We start from the raw sequence: 19,059 nt of genomic DNA on the forward strand, positions 1-19,059 counted from the left end.
TTGGTATTTTTGGCAGAGGGAAAGGAGCTGCTTCTTACTATTTTTATTTTCAGGAAGAGGAGGAAGAACCAGAAGGAAAACCAAGTGATGCAGAAAGTTCTGAGAGTTCAGATGATGAAAAAGACTGGGTCGCAGAGGTCAGGAAACAGCGCCGACTTCTCCAACAGGAGGAAAAAGTGAAGAGGCAGGAACAGCTCCGGGAGGATCAGCAGACGGTCCTCAAGCCACAGTTCTATGAGATCAAAGCTGGCGAGGAATTCAGAAGCTTCAAAGATTCAGCCACAAAACAGAAGCTGATGAAGTGAGTAATGGTGCCCCCGGTGCTGGCTTGCTCGATGTCCAGCCTTGCTCTTCCTGGCTGGCCCTGTGCCCTCAAGGGGTCATATTGATCTTTGTAGTTCATGTGACAGTAGCAGCTCGAGGCCAGAGGGGACATAACACTGGTCCTTACTGTGGTGATTCTGAACAACCTTTTGAGGCATAGTTTACATAGAGTAAGATGCAGGGTGTGACCCCAAGAGTATTGGTAAATACGTACATTAGAGCACTTTGATTCCACAAAACCCACACTCTTAAAAATGATGGTGGCAATTAAAGAGGTAACAGCTTCTTTCACAAAAAGTTATTTTTAAAATATTTCAGTTATGTTTACTCTCATCGTAGTTTATCTGAGTAAAAAGTCACTTGGAAAATTTGCCACGAATTTTTTTTAGCTTTATATAGGAAAACAAAGAGATCAGAAAGAGTGGCATTCTGGAATAGGTGAGTACACAGGGACAGAAAGTGGAATGGTGGTTGCCAGGGTTGGAGGCTGGGGAGACACCACTTAATGAGCTACGGTGTTTCCATTTGGAATGATGAGAAAGTTGTAGAAATGGATAGTGATAATGGTTGCACAACAGTGTGAATGTTCACTGAAGAGTGGTTAAAATGGTAAGTTTTATGGTTAAATATTTTACCACAGTAAAAATAAATAAAAGTTTTCCTTTAAAAGAAATGATATTATTTGAACAGTCTCAGTTGTCAGGTGTCTAAGTAAGGAGTTAGGTAGTTAAGCCCCCAGTGTTTGTAAGTCACATGAGAGTCACATGAAATTCTCTGCTTTGAGAATTTCTTGGCCACGTGTTGATATACAGGATCTGGATGTGATAGAGTAGACAGTCTTGTAAGAAGAGCCTAAAGGTCTGGAGGGCCAAGGGAAGAGGGCAGGGGGAGCCAAGCAAGGCAGGCGAGGCGTCAGATGGGGGCTGTACCAGTTCTATGCCCTGTACTTTTCTAACCCCCAGCTTCCTGGTTTGAAAATAGTGCTTTTTCAGACAGAAGAAGAGGGGAAAGGTGGGGAGGACAATGATAGATAGACTGAATTATTTCTGGAATGGAGAGATGCCTGTTCATCTTTATTTTGCCAGTTTCTAGCAAATGTCTGAGACACGAAATGTTGAGGGAATCCTTCAACTTAGATACAGGATCATCTAGAAATTCTGGCTCTGCCTAACAGAAGATAGGTTGGTAGACAAACAATCTAATGATAGGTTTAATATCTCATGAAGAGATTTTCTTAACCTACCAACCTCACTTTTTTTTGGTTAACAAGTTTCTTTAAATATAATTTACATAACAGACAGTCACATACTTAAAGTATATAGTTCATTGGTTTTTGGTAGAGTCACAGAGTTGGGCAGCCACCACCAGAGTCAGTTTTAGAACATTTTCATCACAGCCCCACAAGCAGAATTCCTTACCCCGTCCGTCAATATTCACTCCCATTTACTCCACCTCATCTTACCTCCAGGCAAACACTGATCTGTTCTCTAGCTCTACAGGTTTGTCTGTTGTGACGTTTCATGTGGATGTAATCATATGTGTGGCTTTTTGTCCCACTGCTTTTACTTGGAATGATGTTTTTAATGTTCATCCATGTTGTTGCATGTGTCAGTAGTCCATTCAGTTTTATTCCAGGTTGTCGGTAATGCCGCATTTTATTTATCCGTAGATCAGTTGATGGGTATGCGTGGTGTGTCCACTTGTCAGTGCTGCTGTGAACATTTGTATGTGTGTTTGCGTGGACATGTGCTCTCATTTCTCCTGGCTGCGTACCTGGGAGTGGAACTGCTGGTCACGTGGTAATGTCATGTCTAACCTGAGAAACTGCCAAACTTTTTTCCAGAAAGACTGCTTCACTTTTGTCTCCACCAGCAGTGTGTGCAACTCCACTTTTTATGTAGCTGTCATTCGTAGATTTTTACCTGGAGTCCTAGTCAGAAGCAGAGGGAAGACTGCTTGTTTTCAGTATTCTGTTTCTATGGAGTGAATTTCTTTGTTAGATGATCTGCTGTTTTTGTCTTGGGTTATTTACTTTACCTCAAGCTCCTGAATCTGTATCTTGACCGGAGTAGGCACTTGATAAATCCTTGTGAGGGTGTGGATCTTCTATGCACTGATTCCTTGTCAGGCAGCCCTGGAAGTTACTCTTCCAAGATGTGCTGAAAAAGAACTCATTTACCCGAAAACCACTGACCAGGACAGTCTGGGAGCAGTCTTTTTCAGTGTAACCATGGTAACAGGAAGCTGCGATTTGAGGGTGGGAGACATGACCAAACTGTCTGGCATTCTTGTTTTGCCTGTGAGCTTTGGTAGGATATTCATGTAGAAAACAAAAGGGATGTACATTTAGTATTTAATGAATAATGATAGCCAAGCTAATATACTGCAGTTACACGTTCTTACTAAGTTAAGCGTCAGTAAGTTAGTTGTTTTGAGAAGAGGAGCTGTATGAGCGATAATCCTTACACAGGCTTAAAAGTCCTGTTGCTTAAAGTAACCACCCTTTGGTAGGAATAGCCCGCAGTTTGCTGGCGTTTGGGCACACACTGCTTGTTGAATTCTAGTCTTGACTGGATTATTTTGGCAAATCCTGAACTTGTAATGTTCTAATATTATTTAATGAAGCATTGCACCATTATCCTTCAGAGAGCTAAAGTGACTCCTTATGTTTATTCTTGGAGTTACCACAAGGCAATCAGCAAAATGCAGCATCGGAGTCAAATGGATTATGTTTGAAAGTTCACTTGGACTTGCTCAGCTTTAAAACCATTTCAGTTTTTAAAACCAGAGCGAGTTCTCTCCGTTGCCTAGCCTGGTAACAAGAGCTTCAGATAAATACATATGTCTGTCAGCACATTCTTACGTGCCTTCCAGTGTGCTGTGCTTTCCTTCTGAGTTTATTCATCCCCCTGTCAACCTCTCCACCCACCCATCCATCAGTCAGACAGTCGTCTGATGCCTCGGGTGAGCAGAGTGCCGTCCTGGGCCCCGGGGGTGGGAAGGAAGGGCCCGGCTCACATGCCGGAAGCACCGCCGTTCTCACCGGGGCTCTGTGAGCTGTCCGGAGGCCCTGGGAACGTGTGCGAGGAAGAAAGGGGGTGAATTTTTAGAGGGCCACTGAAGTCTTAATTAGAGGTCGTATTGAAACTGGTCTTTTGAAAGAAAAAGGGTGAACACAGAGAGCAGGGTGGGAAAGCTGGCTTTCTTGGCCGAAGGGGCCGTATGAACAGGACGGCTGTGGAGGCGAGGGAAGAGCTGTGGTCGTGGGGTGAGAGCACAGAGCACACGGCAGGGAGCACAGCCCGGGAGCCGGGGAGGCAGGCGCGTGAGGCCCTGGCCCTGGCTGAGATACCGGTGAGCCAGGGGAGACCGGGGCTAAGATTATCATGATCAGATCTGTTCAGTCCCTCCTCCCAATTATGTAAATATTTAACAGTAAAAGCAGTACATGTTTGTTGAAGAAAATAAAAGCATAGGCGTAACAAAGCCCTATTTCCCAGAAACTGCTAGTGAAATACTGCAGTTTTAGAGATAAAATGCAGGGAGAAACTGGGCCCATGAGATCAGCTAGCCAATCGTAATAAAGCAGTCCCAGGGGCAAGTGATGAAAGCCTGACATGGGGTGGAGAGGAGCGGACAGATGTGGAACCAGATTATTCCTGAGCGTGTCTAAGAATAAGACACACACTGCAACACCGTTTGATTACTAATTTAATACCAAAGGAGTCGGGGCAATGTTGAAATGAAAAGTGTTGCCACTGAGATAAAGGATACAGAATGAAAAACAAATTTAAGACTCAACTATTGAGCTGGGTGTTCAGCACATTGAATCCCCAAGACCCATGTGTCCTCCTGGTCATGTTCGGCTGACAAATGGGAATGTAGGAGCTAGGCCGGAGACACTGGTTTAAGAGCTACCAGCCTCCCTGTGGGGTTGAGACCCTGGCATAAAAAGAATTTGCAGAAGTGTGTACAGGGAAACGAAGGCTCAGAATAAAGCCCTTAGGAACAACAAATGTTTTTCTTAAGTCTATGGTGGAAACCATGCACTTCTCTAAAAGCATACAAGTGCGTGCAAAGTAATACATACGGTTTTAGAGGTGTCAGGAATATGTTGCTAGCCTGGGGCTGAGAGGTCTGATTTAGAGGGCTGGTGAAGGAGAAGGTGGGCAGTAAACAGTACTAAGGAGTTGCCCAAAAGGTGGGAGGAACTGGAAAGAGCCATGCTTGGAGAGAATGTCACAGAGGAGGGCATGGTACTGATGCCGGGTGCAGGGGGGGTCCCCAACATGGAGGCATGGCCATGGGAAGAGTGTCAAGATCAAGAAAGGAATGGGAGAAAAAAGAACATTGTGAACAATTAGCATAGATGGTTCCTTCAAGATACTGGCAGTGAAAGGAAGGAACCAAGGCCAATAGCTTGTCAGGAGAGGGTTTTTAAGCTTGAGAGGTGTCTTATTAGTATGCAGAGAGGAATTAACCATGGAAAGGGCAGAGTGACGAAATGACTGGACTGAATTGGTGGGTTGTACCGGGTGAGCAGTCAGGAGCGAATGGGGCCAAGAGCCACCAGTTAAAGAGAGGTCCATCTTCAGAAACCAAGCAGAGAAGTCAGGATGGGTGGAAGTGACTGTCTTTCTAGGTAGAAAGAGAGGATGTTCACGCTGGCCTCTGTTGGGAATCGGGGCACGTGACCCCCTTCAGTTACCAGGGTAGCCTCGGTCTGGGGCACCTGATGTACGTGCTGGGGATGTCTGTAGGTAAACCCGTGAGAAAGAGTCCTTAAGATAGCTTTCCAGATTTCAGTAGCAGAGGATAGCTCCTCTTCTTAGGTGATAAATGCTACATGTCGGGAGGCCCTTTCAGCTCAATTCATGAAAACATTCTTTAAAGCACCTACGCTGTGGTCGTTGTAGTTGTTGTTCAGTCACTAAATTATGTCCAACTCTGCGAAGAGATTTTCTGCCTTCAAGGAACTCATCTTCATCAGGTACTTTGGTATCTCGTGGTGAGCTGCTTATCATGTCTGCAACCTTATCCTCTTTGAATTAAACAACTGTGGCCAGCTTTTCCTCGCCAGCTAATTTCCTTCTCACTGATAGTGGATAAGAACTAAAAGTCTAATTCTGAAAGAAGTTCCGTTTCAAACTTCCTCTTTTTTTAAAAGAGAACCTTTTATTACTCTAGTAATCAGTACTCCACTGATACACAAGCGTGTTATCATCGCTGTGTATGTGTCTTTATTATCACAAGCATGCTATCGCTGAAATACAAATATCGCTGAAATACAAAATATCGTAGGATGAAAGGTAACAGTCTTCTCTCCCCTGACACTCCCACCCTGAGGTCCTAAGTGACCTCCTGGTCACTCCCAGGTATGCACACACTCACTTGTACAGTTGTGGATAGCACTAATCTTCATTGAAAAACAAGTTTTGAAATGTTTTCTTTGTAAGTGCATGGAGGTTTGCCTTATGGCTGCATAAGTATTTCATAAGGTGGATGGGCCATAATACCTAATTTTGAGTGTTTAGGTTGTTTCTTGGTTTTCTCCTCCATTTTCACTGTTATAAATATGTACCACGTGCAAGAATTTCTGAAGACCATATTACCTGACGATGGAGCTTGCTGGGTCAGAATAGGTGTGTGTGATCATTGTGGCCAGGTTGTCCTCCAGAAAGGCCTCATGTGCCTGTCTCCCCCACACTGGCAACAGCAGTGGAACCTTCTCAGATTTTAACTGAGCAGAAGGTTGAGCTACAAGTGGTGGTTGCCTGAACTTACATGCTGCAGTAGAAGCTTTGAAGCAGTGTGTGCAAACTGGAAGCACTCAGAGTTTCAGTAACCTTTATGTGTTACAAAGTTACATGTTTAAAACAAAGTACTTAAAATTCAGTTTATCTGTGGATTCATTACTCTCTTCCTATCCCCATTAATGCAGACTAGGAAGGGGTGATTCCTTTCTTTTCCGTCAGTTTACCTCTTCTCTGTGCCTTTATGGATGTCTTCCACTCTCTCCCTCCGTTTCCTCACAAAATGATTTTAACTCCAAGAAGGAGCATTATTTTTAATTAAATATCAGTGCATGTGTGCTTTAGAGCCTCAAAGAAGTAAATCATTCAGCTCTCCTGGAGCATCTAATAAAATACCTTAGTATTTCCCCCTGGAGTTTATGCCCACTCCTCTTTCTTCTAATACAGCCGTACTGATCATGTAGGTTCTTGACCTTGTGTCCGCTCCATCCTGTGCTGAGTACTTCTCTCACTTTCCACCTTCTATAGCCCATGTTGTATCTTAGCAGTCCCTGCAGTCATCTCATGAAAAAAAGCTTTTTTTTTTTCTCCTGAAATTCTTGACTTGACCATCAATTACAAAGTAGCCAGAGGGTGGAGCGGGACTGGGAGGGCCAGCCGTCCTGGGCGAGTGTGAGAAGGACAAGCACCGGGGCTCCTGCAATTTCTTCTTTGTTCACAGTAGACAGTCTGCAGGGGTCTGGCCATGTCTCCCATCGTCTCTGACTGAATTCACACGTGGGCAGCAGGCTCAGGGACTGCTGGTTCATAGCCTCATTCTGCAGGCCGACTTTGAAGGGAGGAGAGTGGGACCTGCTTTACTGCAGAAGCCTCTGCCCTTGGCCCCCGCGTCTGATCCTTTGCCACGGCTCCTTCCAAAGCTCGGTCTCTCCAGGGAGCCGAGACAGGACAAGTCTCTACAAGCGCACGGCCAGGTACCCGGAGAGGAGACCAGAGCTGCTCTGCCCTTTCATGGAGGAGCTAGGTCATCCTGAGAAGAGTAGTAATTTCCCACAATTTACTTGAAAAGTCTTTTTCTTCCCAAATTAGTGTTCTCTGTGTACCACCTTGTCTCAGTGGCTCCATGGTTATTCAGAATTCCTGTTGCCTTCAAAATCTCAGCGTTTATAGCTCTGAAAAGAAAGAACAAAAATGAGATGAACGACCAAAGGCATTTGCTGAGGCTGACATGAGTCACACGTATGCTGGAGTCGGTTTACACTTTACTTTTGAATTCTGGTTTTAAAAAAAAAGAAAAGGCGAAATCAAACGTTCATTTCACTCAGTTTGTCATGTGGAAGCTTGTCATTTAGAATTCTTAATGGACACATTTCCTGAACAAAATTTATAAATCAAGCATAGTCTGACACATGCCTGGAAACCAGAGATTCTTAAATTGGAATCCTGGTTTTAGACTTGAATCCTTCTGTGGCCTGGGGCAAGTCATAGAATATCTTACCTCCCTTTTTGCCATCTGTATGTCTCAGGGATGTTGAAAGGATTAATTAGTTAGTCTGTTAAGAACTTTGAAGATGAAAAGTACTTTAAAAGTGCTTCTTAATAGCATTATTGCTTAGAAAAGAGTTGCCACTTTTATGCTAACCACTTATGTCTCAAATTATATAAGGAAGGTGTTATTTAGTACTAACTAGTAGTCGTAAACTAGAGATAGAGCTTTCAAAGCTGTGAACATCAAACACTGGCTTTCAGAATTTCAAAGGAGCATCACTTTGTCTCGTGGAGCTGTGTTCTCGTTAATTAGTCCCAAAGATCGTATTTCAGGAAAGAGACCATTTCATACAATGCACCACCACCACCACCGCTCTCTTTAAAATTCAGGCAAGCTTTTAAACTGAAAAAGGGTGCATTCAGTTTTAAGTTGGTGCAAGGAATATTGGAAAGGGAAGTGTTTTTACTTTTTTTTTTTTTTTTTGAGGAAGGAACTGAATAGAAGAGACAACCTTATTCTTTTTGGTTCCTTCTTCTCTCCTCTCCCAGTTACATCTCAGTGATGTGAGGGTATTGCTTTAACCTTTTCTAGAGGGCTTCCCAAATCCACCTGCCAGAAGAGATGCAGGTTCAACCCCTGGGTCAGGAAAATTCCCTGGAGGAGGAAATGGCAACCTACTCCAATATTTTTCTTTCTTTTTAATTGAAAAATAATTGCTTTACAGTATTGTGTTGGTTTCTGCCATACATCAACATGAATCATAACCACTCCAGAATTCTTAACCTGGAGAATCCCATGGACAGAGGAACCTGGCAGGCTCCAGTCCATGGAGTCGCAAAGAGTTGGACATGAATGAGCACTCACACATGCAGAAGGGCTAGAGCTAACATTTAAACTTACTAAAAACATCTGTCTTTAGGCTTAGCTCTGTTTTTTCTCTCTAAAGCAAGTTAACACTGATCTGCTTTTATAATAAAGCATTATTATAAGAACATGTAATGAAGTGTTATATAACTGGTACTAAATTCAAATTCAGAATCAACATCTTGACTGTTACAGATGCAGTGAGTTGCCAGGCACAGCAAACCATGACGACAAAGAGACTAGAAACATGACAAGAAATGAAGTTTGAATTGGGGGTTAATTGTGTCAGAAAGTAAGTAAAGAAGTTGAAAGGAGAGGTAGCCCTGAATCAGGCTAAGTCAGAACTTATCCCCAGTGTGATTGCTTTTGTTATCTCCATGTCATCAGACGATCTCATGTATCAAGTTGCTTGTGCTGTGGGTAATGAGTGTGGTCGACAAGCTAAGACCGAGTGAAGGAAAAGTTAGAGTTCTCAGCACTTCTCTGTGGCTTGACCCGGAAGGCTTTGTTTGTGTTCACTACTGTGCAGAAGGTGAATGAGTTGCTGAGATGCTCACATACCTAACTAGTGCCTGGATTTAATATAAAATGCTTTAGCAGCTTAAGTGCCTCTGACCGTTACCGTAAATTACATGCTTCAGAAATATGGCTCCTTTGCATTTTGGCTTCAGAAATGTGATTTAGTAACAGAAATAGCAAGCATTGAAATATGTGGAACCACTACTTAAAACACTTAATTAGTGGGTGTTCAGGACAGCCATTGTTTCTACTGCATATTTGCTGAGTCTGTAATGATGGTTTGAGTGTCTGCAATTCTGTCCATTGATTATGTTAAACAAATGCCATTTTCTGTCTGTACCACACGTGTAAAAGGTCATTCTTCATGTGATCGATTCTAATTAAAGCTTGTTTCTAATGGGAAATCAAAACATAACCCTAATTAATGTGTCATTCTCTTAAATTTCCTGCAGTAAAACCCTTGAAGACCGGTTGAAACTTGAAGCGAAAAACGGAACATTGAGTGTATCCGACACAACGGTTGGCAGCAAACAACTGACATTTACATTAAAGAAGGTGAGTTGCTTTCTCGTGTTCTTTTTTAATTCACAGAAGGAAGACGAGGCTTCCAGCAGTGTTGTGTGTGTCTGACCTCAGAGCTGCCTTCCAAGCCTCCCCCTGCTGAGGGAGCGTGTGCTGTTCGGGCATTTTTTCCCTGCAGCCGGAGCCCCTCCTGGGTTGTGAGCACACTGCGTGGCAGAGCCTTGGCAGAGCCAGGCGTGTGTCTGGTGTCCCGAGGGAGGCAGGCCCCCAGTGACCCAGACTCGGTACTGTTGGTGAAGAGCCGCAGCATAGTTTCGGGGTCGCTGGGTCACTGAGGTGGGACCTTATAAAACGGAAGTCCTGACTATCCACAGCTGTGAAAGAATAGCTCAGGCTCACATGGACTTGAAGATGATCAAGAACTGGTGATTTCTAATGCGTTCATGACAGTGCAATCAGCTTGCCCGGGGTAGATAGTTTAAGGAGGCACATTACTCTATCCACAGTAGGTCCCATTCTAAACCGACTTAACAACAGTCATTTCTAAGCCACCTTTGATGACACCTGGCATACAGTGAAGGAAGAATAAGCTGCTTTAAATATTTGCTATGAACTGATGAGTGAAGAAGCTCCATAGTTTTATTTTTCAAAACAATTTTTTTCTTATTTAGTCACTCTCACTTAATATGTATTGTCACAAAGAGGGAAAGAATGACAAAGACTTCACTTCTGATCCTTTTCTTAAATTGAGATATAATACAAGTATCTAAAATCCACCCTTTTAAAAATACACAGTTCAGGGTTTTTAGTAGTCACCAAATGCTGTGCTCATTATCACCATCTAAATCTGGACCATCCTCGTCACTCCAAAAGGAAACGCCACCCTCTCATGTCCCAGCCTATGGGTTTGCCTGTTCTGGACATTGTGTATATATATAGAAGCACACAACGTGTTTTCTTTTGTGACCGGCCTCTTTCACCTTAGCGTGTTTTTAAAGGCTAATCCTTGTTGCAGCGTGTATAAGAGCTTTATTCGTTTTCATGACTGAGTAATATTTCATTCTGTGGATATACCACAGCTTGTTGTTTAGTTGCTAAGTTGAATCCCACTCTTTTGTGATATTATAGGCTGTAGTCCATCAGGTTCCTCTGTCCATGGGATTCTCCAGGCAAGAATACTGGAGTGGGTTGTCATTTCCTTCTCCAGGGGATCTTCTGGACCCAGGGATCAAATCCATGTCTCCTTCATTGGCCAGTGGATTCTTTACCACTGAACTACCTGGGAAGCCCATACCACAATTTACCTTAATCTGATGGTGGACATTAGGGTTGTTTGTTTTTTTAACATTTTGAGGAACGACTAGACTGTTTTCCAAAGTGATGGCACCATTCCCCATTCCCACCAGCAGTCTGTGAGGGTTCTATTTTTTCCCTCATCCTTGCCAGTACTTGTTACTGTCGGTCTTTGTAGTCATCCTTGTGGGTGTGAAGTGGCATCTCACTGTGGTTTTTTTTTTTTTTTTCTCACTGTGGTTTTGATTGACATTTTCCTGATGACTAACAATGGTAGAGCATTTTTTTTCATGTGCCTATTGGCCATTCATACATTTCCTTCAGAGAAATGTGTTCACAACCTCCGCTCATTCATCTCTGGTTGTTGACAGTTCTTTCTGATGTCGTCAGAAGGCCTGCCAAGTGATAAGGATATTTTTTACTTAGTAACTGTTCATTATCTTATATAGATACAATTTTAAAAAAAGAGCAGTAAAAGAAAAAAATATTGTGTTTTCTTTGTGATAAGAACTCTAAGGATTTACCCTCTGAACAGCTTTCCTGTGTGTAATACAGCAGTTTTGACTGTAGTCTTCACACTGTACATCACACCCCTAATACTCCTTTATCTCGTGACTGAAGTTTGTACTTTTGATCACCTTTTCCCAATTCCCCCTCTCCCCACTCCCCCCATTAGAACTTTTTTATTCTGTGTGTAAGAAGCTTTTCAGTTTAATCTGTCTCCATTTACAGCAAACTTGCATCTTACATTTTTCATTTAAATAAGCCAAAACTGGCTGTGTGTTCAAACTAACTCATTGTGCCTAGTTTCTTAGAGATTCTCTGTGTGCCCTCGAACGTTTCCTAATTTCCTCTGAAGTTCACGATGCTGAGGGGGCGGCAGGCGCAGGCCTCCTGTGGGAGACCTCACAGGCTCCCAGCTGCCCGGCCCAGGGCTCCCTGTGCCGCATGGGGTGAGCTGGGAGGATGCGAGCACTCCTTCCCCACATTTCCCCAGTTGGAAGGTACTGAGTTCAGTATCAGTTTATGATTTGTGGTAAACTGAAAATAAGATGGCTCTGATTCCCCCCTCCCCCCAAAAACGTGCTACCCTGATGACTCAGCGGCAGAGAATCTGCCTGCAACGCAGGAGACATGGGTTCGCTCCCTTGGCCTGGAAGATCCCCTGGAGGAGGAATTGGCAACCCACTCTAGTATTCTTGGCTGGGAAACTCCTTAGACAGACAATCCTGGTGGGACAGATGGTCCATGGGGTCACAAAGAGTTGGGCACAGCTTAGTGACTAAACTGCAACACAAAAACGAAACAGTTAAGTGAAAATACTTAAAACAGCCTGGCGGTTGAGTCTAGCAGAGGCTTTGAAACTAGTTTGGGAAATGCATCAGTTGGCATTTGGCTCATGCCTGTTTCATCCTTTTGACTAATAGAATTTCAACTATTAAATCTTAGTTTTATTTAAGAATTTTTATGGAATTATTTATTTGTGGGTTTTTTTTTTAATACAAATCCTTTTATACTAGGTGTGTGATATATTCAGGTAAAATTTCAAGTTTTCCTGGTATTTTCATATATACTTTCTAAAATGTTAATCAAATTGAAGGAGAAAAACCTATGCTTTAATATTATTTAAAATTGCTTAGTGGCAAAACTAGGATTAGGTCCCAGATTCTACTTTTAAATACCCTGTAGTTCATTCCCTCAGGGGCTCTGGGCCAGCCTGGTACTGGTGCAGGGGTGGGCTTTGCATTTAAGTCTCCCCCGTCCCGAGATAGGACTGCCATGGATGTGGGGAAGGAGTCAGGACAGGAACAGGAAGGAGAGTCAGCTGGTTGGCTCTTCACTCATAACGAATCGGTCACACAGTGGCAGCAGCTTGCAAATACAGCTCTTCTCTAGATTGGGGATAAGGAGAGTTTTTTTTCTGGACAGGGGCTTCCCAGGTGGCACAGTGGTAAAGTGGTAAAGTCTGCCAATGCAAGGGATGCAAGAGACCCAGGTTTGATTCCTGGGTCAGGAAGATCCCCTGGAGTAGGGAATGGCAACCTGCTCCAGTATTCTTGCCTGGAGAATTCCATGGACAGAGAAGTCTGGCAGGCTGCCACCCATGGGGTCACAAAAGAGTCAGGCACGACTGAGCACACACTTGTTTCTGGACAGAGGTTTTTCTGCAGGGATCGCTGCTACCTCTGAGCTCATGTGTAGACACCTGCCTTTGTGGGGACTCCACGGGCAGGGCCTCGTAGGGTGTGATCCAGGAGACAGACGGGGGGCTCCTGGAAGCTGGCTTTGCCACCACGCCCCCAAGGGAAATCCACTACAGAGGTCTGTATTATCAAAGATGCAGAGCAGCTCCTGACATAAAAAGCGCCAGCACTTCCTGTTTATCTTTATTTAGTACCTCATTTCCCAAAGTTACTTGGACCAGAGGCATTTTTAAACGAATGCTTCTTAATATGAGAGCTTCCCTGTTGTCTCAGAAGGTAAAGCGTCTGCCTGCAGTGCAGGAGACCCAGGTTTGATCCCTGGGTCAGGAAAATCCCCTGGAGAAGGAAATGGCAACCCACTCCGGTATTCTTGCCTGGAGAATCCCATGGATGGAGGAGCCTGGCAGACTACAGTCCACGGGGTCGCAGAGTCAGACACAACTGAACAACTTCACTTTTCTTAATGTGAAGAAACAGAATATTAAATAAGCAGTGTTCAGGGGCTTACTGACACACCATCATCTGGTCTGCTAGGGAGCGTGCAGTTTCCCTTGGCTTTCTGAGTTCTTCGTTCACAAAGGAGCCTCAGCCTGCTCTCTGCCACGTGCTAGGGACACACAGAACAGACAGACCTGGCTGTGGGTGCCACAGTCCCGTGGATGGAGGGAGATCACGTACAGTCACCTCATTGTAATGTGGGATGCAGAGGCCCAGGGCTGGGAGTGTTGGGCCCAGCCCAGCCAGAGGAGTGAGGGACGGCTGGGTGAGGGGCAGGCAGAGCCCCGAGGGGCTGGCGGGGCTCCAGCCTCCAGCCTCTCTGGAGGGTGGGAGTGAGCCTACGTGTGTGAAACACAGCCGTCACGGGTCCGCCAACTGTGGCCTCCCACGTAGCTGGAAAGGCACGTAGAGCTGTCAGTCGGGGCCCTGTCTGAGGTTAAATTTTAACCCCAGTCCTAAGAACTGTGGAAAGCGGTTAAAAAGGTCTAGTTAGCAGAAGATCGGCATACCGTTTCTATTTTTAAAAAGTTGCAGGAGGAGGCAAACTGAAGGGGGCTGACAGGGGTTCCTCACCCTGTCGTAGTGAGAGGTCAGGGCCAGCCTGAGGCAGGAAGGACCGCGCCCTGGGCTGGGTGGGGCCGGGAGAGGGACCTGCAGGGGACACACTTGGGCAGGGTCCCTTTGAGAAGGCTTTGAAAAACGGTACATAGTCGGGAAAAGAGCTCGATTCTCCAGAATCTCAGTCCAAGGGTTTCTTCAGATAGGAAAGAGTCAGCGGTTTTTGGTCTCACAAATTGTGTTCTTTCCTCCCAGCTCTTTCACTTTACAGAAGTAGAATAATCCCGGCAGTAAGTGAACACAGAGACTTCTTCTTCAAGGCGGACATATGAATGAGTACCCCCAGGTGCCTGGAGCTGGCAGATCACAGGCCGGCAGGCCATGCAGGTGTCTCTAAGGCAGCATTTTGCAACTTTGAAAGTGGTTGCCCCACCACTGCTGTCAAAGTTGGACCTTCTGTCAGTTCCACCAGCTAAGATTTTTTTTTTGAGCTTCACAGTTAGGGGTTTGTATTCTCCAAACTAGACTCGGTGGAATGGAGCTGTATTCTTAGAACTCCGAAGCTTCTCTTCCCTTCAGCGCAGATTCTGCACTGATGTAGCTCTCTTCTGTGAAACTAGTGACAGTGTTCGGAGGTCTGGTTCTCTCACCTGAGTGTTGAGAATGGTGCCTTCAAAGCAGCCATCCCAGAACCCATTTGCCCCTTCCGGCCATGAACTTGGGATTGACTGACATGTCTGCTGAGCCTTTATCAGCATTTAGTGGTAGCTCTCTGCCTTTCAGGGCAGTTTGATTCTCTTTGGAACCAGCTCTGGGGGACTGGATGATTAATCGTGGGTTGGTTATTACACAGTTTTGGGACACAGAAGGACTTCTTTTGTCTTTAAGACAATGTGAGTAAACTGATGAATGGCTCTGGCTTGTCAGCGAAGGACAGTTCCGCAAGAGAAGTAGTGGGCATTTGGAAAGCCATCGTGTCTTCTTCAGGGTGGCTGTCCCGGGGGACTGTGTGGCGTGTGGGCTGAGGAACCAGCCTCAGGCTGTGTGGTTCAGTCCGGTGCATCCAGATCGCTCTCCGGCCCAGGGGATTTAGGGCTTCGGGTCTCACAGTGACCGTGGCGGTTGGCATTGGTCCTGCTGTCCCTGCCGGAACGGGGCTAAGGGTGGTGGTTGGGCCGTTGGCATTCCGATGGCCCCCAGAGAGGGGTGTTGGCATGTCCTTTCTGTTTCTCTCCCCTCATTTACTCTTCTCTCTCAGTCGGAGCAGCAGAAGCAGCAGCAGGAGGCTGAGAAACTGCACCGGCAGGAGAGGAAGGCTGTGCGCCGCTCAGCAGGACATCTCAGGTCCCGGCCCAGGCGGGGGCGGCCGTTCCACTGAGTCCAGAGCCAGCCTCGCGCGTGACCCCGAGGAGCTCAGTGCCTCTCCCCCACTGGATCGTCGTTGATTCGGGCGTGTTAGCCACGGCCGGGGTCGGGCAGCCCTCAAATCGCGGGGAACCCTCGCATCTGCAGAGAGAAGTCCAGACCGGGCTGTGGTCCCCAGGCCTGTGGTCAGACTCTGGGGCTGGGCCCGCTGGCCACGTAGCGCCCCGGGGCACTTCTGTGCCATGTGGCTCCCCAAGAACATTGTTCCTTCCCCTGGTTTTAATCCCATTCGAGAGGTGGGTGTCTTCGAATACTGTGAGATGTGCCCGTGAGCTGAGAGGGTCCTGGGCTGCAGACCAGGGCCCGGGGTCTTCTGGTACCATCTGCCCTGCCCGCTGCCATTCACGACTCCGCTCGGCCCCCGCCCCTGCCCCAAGAGGCCACTCCCGTCTCGCCCAACTATGGGCTTCAGTCACATTTGTGTTTTTAAGAATGTGCCGGTAAGTGTGTTTATGTGTTGGTCTGGGATTTTTTAAAGCATATTTTTATACCAAAAGAATGTAAATTAAATGGTAATAGCCATCTAAAACAGAAAGTGGAAGCTACTGGATATTCTTTTAACTTGGCACAGGATTAAATACAGATTTTTTTTTTTTCCCCAGTGTCTTAAGTGCAGTTTGAGATATACTGACTGGAGACAACGTTTATAAAAATAAATGCTTTCATTTGAACAGCTTCTTGGAGAGAGACCCATTCCTTGAGTTAATTTGAAAAATTACTTTGGTTTCTTTGTATGCGAATGTGTGAAGAGTCTCTGAGATAGTGACTCTTGGGGTTGTAAATGATAGAATCTAAGTTGAGATGTCACAAGCAGAAAAGCAAAGGCGTTAATGAACACAGCCAGGCTGGAGAGTGACTGCCTCAGGCCCCCGGGATCCAGGCCTCCGCACTCAGGCCGGCCTCCTTTCTTGTCTCCCTGCTGTTGGGACCTTGCTTCCGTCTCCTCGGTCTCCCCTCCTGTCTTCCTGCAGCCCTGCCCTTGCCATGTGTCTCTGCTGCCCTGCAGACTGGGAACAGCACGGGTCAGGCTGTGACGTCTGTGATCTGAGAGGGAGAGGATGTTTCCAGGAAAAAAAAGGAGAGACAAAGTGTGTGTGCATGTGTGTGTGTATGTACAGACACGTCACCAGAAAGAGACTCTTGTTGTCTGGAGGGCCCTCTGTGGTCTGAGAGGGAAAGGATATTTCCAGAAAAAATAGAAGAAAGTGAGACAGAGAGTGTGTGTGTGTGTATGTGTGTGTGGTGGGGTGGGGTGTGTGTGTGTACACAGACACATCACCAGAAAGAGACTCTTGTTACCTGGCGGGCCCTCTGTGATCTGAGAGGGAGAAGATGTTTTCAGAAAAGAAAAGAAGAGAGAGTGTATGTGTCTGTGTGTGGTGGGGTGGGGTGGTTGTGTGTGTGTGTGTGTGTGTGTGTGTGTGCACATGTGTGTACACAGACACATCCCCAGAAAGAGACTCTTGCTACCTGGGCAGTGTGTGTGTGCGTGTATGTGTGTGTGTGTATACACAGACACGTCACCAGAAAGAGCCTCCTATTACCTGTGCAGCCAGCACGACTTGTGTTGTGGTACCAGAGGGACCCCACTGTTCCTTTCTTGGCCCGTCCCCTGGTCTGTTCTTGGGGCTCCAGCTTGCTGTGACTTGTGTCTCCCACACAGTTTGAGAAGAAGGTAAAGAAGGATGCTGCCGGCCGGCGTGTTTCCCTGGGGTTGAGGAACCTATTTCCATACCTATGTCCTGGGGTCAGGCTCTTCCGCACCTATACCTGGCCTTCCCGCCCCCCGCCCCTTTTCTTTTTTTGGGGTCTTCCCTGTGGTTTGGGGAGCCAGTACACCTTTTGAGGAGTTTCCAGAAGCAACGCTGCTTCTGGCCAAGGGGCCTCGCTTGCCTGTGAAGTGAGGGCTCGTCTAAGTCTGGAGCCTCAGCAGGTCCAGGGCGATTGTGCGGGCCCGTCCAGGATGCCTGAGACGGGGGCACCGGGGCTGGCCTGTGACCCAGCGGGCAGTCCCAGCCCTGTTGCTCCCAGCTGGGCATCCCCTGGCTGTTTAACCTCTCTGGGTCTTGTTTCCTCCTGAAGGTGGGCCCGATCCTTGCTTGCGGTGAGGAGCGCGTGGGGCCCGCACGTCCACGAGCGCCTGGCACAGCGTGAGGCTCTGCAGGGCTCCGTGAAGTGCTGTCGGCACCATCCTGCCCCTACGCTGCACACACACCCTCTGAACTCAGCATGTTCCTTAATACCAAGGTGTTCCAGGCTGAGGTGGCCCTCAGCATTTGTTCTGGGGGATTCCTGAAAGGGCAGATGGAGGCCTGAGCTGAAGCTGTGAGGGACGTTGAAGACAACTTGCCGAGTAGATAGAAAGCTGCAGAACGCGTCCTCAGGGCCCTACTGTTCCCCTAGGGACCCCTTGAAACAGCCCCCCCTCTTCAGGGTGGCTGTTCCTGGAGCACCTGCTATAAACCCCACGTTATCGTGGAAGTACCTTGTGTTTTTAAAATGTCACATGAGTTTTGTGCTCCATGATTTCTGATCGCTTCCTTGCAAGCCTGAGAACATGACCGCGCTTCTCCTGGGCTTCCACCTGGAAGGTGCCAGCAGGGCGTCCACGAGCCAATGGGAGAGGCCCAGCCGGAAGCTGGGAGCCTGGGTTTTACCATCAGGACCATCCTAGGGTTGTTCAGTTGCTCAGTCATGTCCGACTCTGCGACCCCACAGACTGCAGCACATCAGGCTTCCCTGTCCTTCACTATCTCCTTGACCTTGCTCAAACTCATGTCCATTGAGTCAGTGATGCCATCCAACCATCTCATCCTCTGTCGCCCCTTTCTCCTTACGGAAAATTTCAAATCCAAACCAAAGCCAAGGACAGCGTAAGGAGCTTCCATGTACCTATTCACTGTCCAGCTTCAATAGTTAACAACATAGACTCCCCTGGTGGTACAGTGGATAGGAATCCACCTGCCAGTGCAGGGGACACGGAGACACGGGTCTGAGCCCTGGCTCAGGAAGGTTCCACGTGCTGCAGAGCAATTAAGCCCACACACCACCATTACAGAGCCCCCGTACCGCAGCTGGAGCCTGGGCTCTGCAACAAGAGGAGTCACCACAATGAGAAACCCGCTCACTGCAACAAGAGCAGCCCCTGCTTGCCACAGCTAGAGAAAGCTGGCTCATACCAACAAGGACCCAGTGCAACCAAAAACAAAAGCAATTTTTTAAAAATTGAAAAAATGATTAATGACAGTGACGCAAGCGCATCTATTTTCCTCTTTGCTCCTTTCCATTGGCCTTTTATTTTGAACTATTTTATCCCAGACATCATGTCATTTTACCAGAAATACGCATAATGCTTTACTAACATTGTTTGTCCCATTCCCCCCACCCCCCACACACACACCAGAATGTAAACTCCATAAGGAAGGAGAGGAGAGGGGTTTTTTTTTCCCCTTTTCTGGCCTGTTTTGCTTACTGCTATATATCAATCATCTAGTCCAATGCCTGTTACATAGTAGCTACTTAATAGATATTTATCAAATGAATAGTGTTTCAAGTTAGATGACGACTGTAGGTTGGATTTTGGGTTAAATAAGAGGGGTGATTCTTAGTT

The 19,059-nt window shown here is 46.5% G+C and overlaps 1 protein-coding gene across 1 annotated transcript in view; it reads left to right on the forward strand.

Moving 5' to 3' along the window:
• The window catches only part of NOL10 (nucleolar protein 10), an 85,560-nt gene extending 69,435 nt beyond the window's left edge, over window positions 1-16,125 (forward strand). The window contains exons 19-21 of the mRNA XM_043469347.1: window positions 54-301; window positions 9,402-9,504; window positions 15,283-16,125. Of these exons, the coding sequence (XP_043325282.1) occupies window positions 54-301; window positions 9,402-9,504; window positions 15,283-15,402 (471 nt within the window). The 3' untranslated portion in view covers window positions 15,403-16,125. The remainder of the gene's footprint in view (window positions 1-53; window positions 302-9,401; window positions 9,505-15,282) is intronic.
• Window positions 16,126-19,059: the final 2,934 nt, after the last annotated feature.

Source organism: Cervus canadensis, chromosome 5, assembly GCF_019320065.1.
Source record: "Cervus canadensis isolate Bull #8, Minnesota chromosome 5, ASM1932006v1, whole genome shotgun sequence".
Classification (NCBI taxonomy): domain Eukaryota; kingdom Metazoa; phylum Chordata; class Mammalia; order Artiodactyla; family Cervidae; genus Cervus; species Cervus canadensis.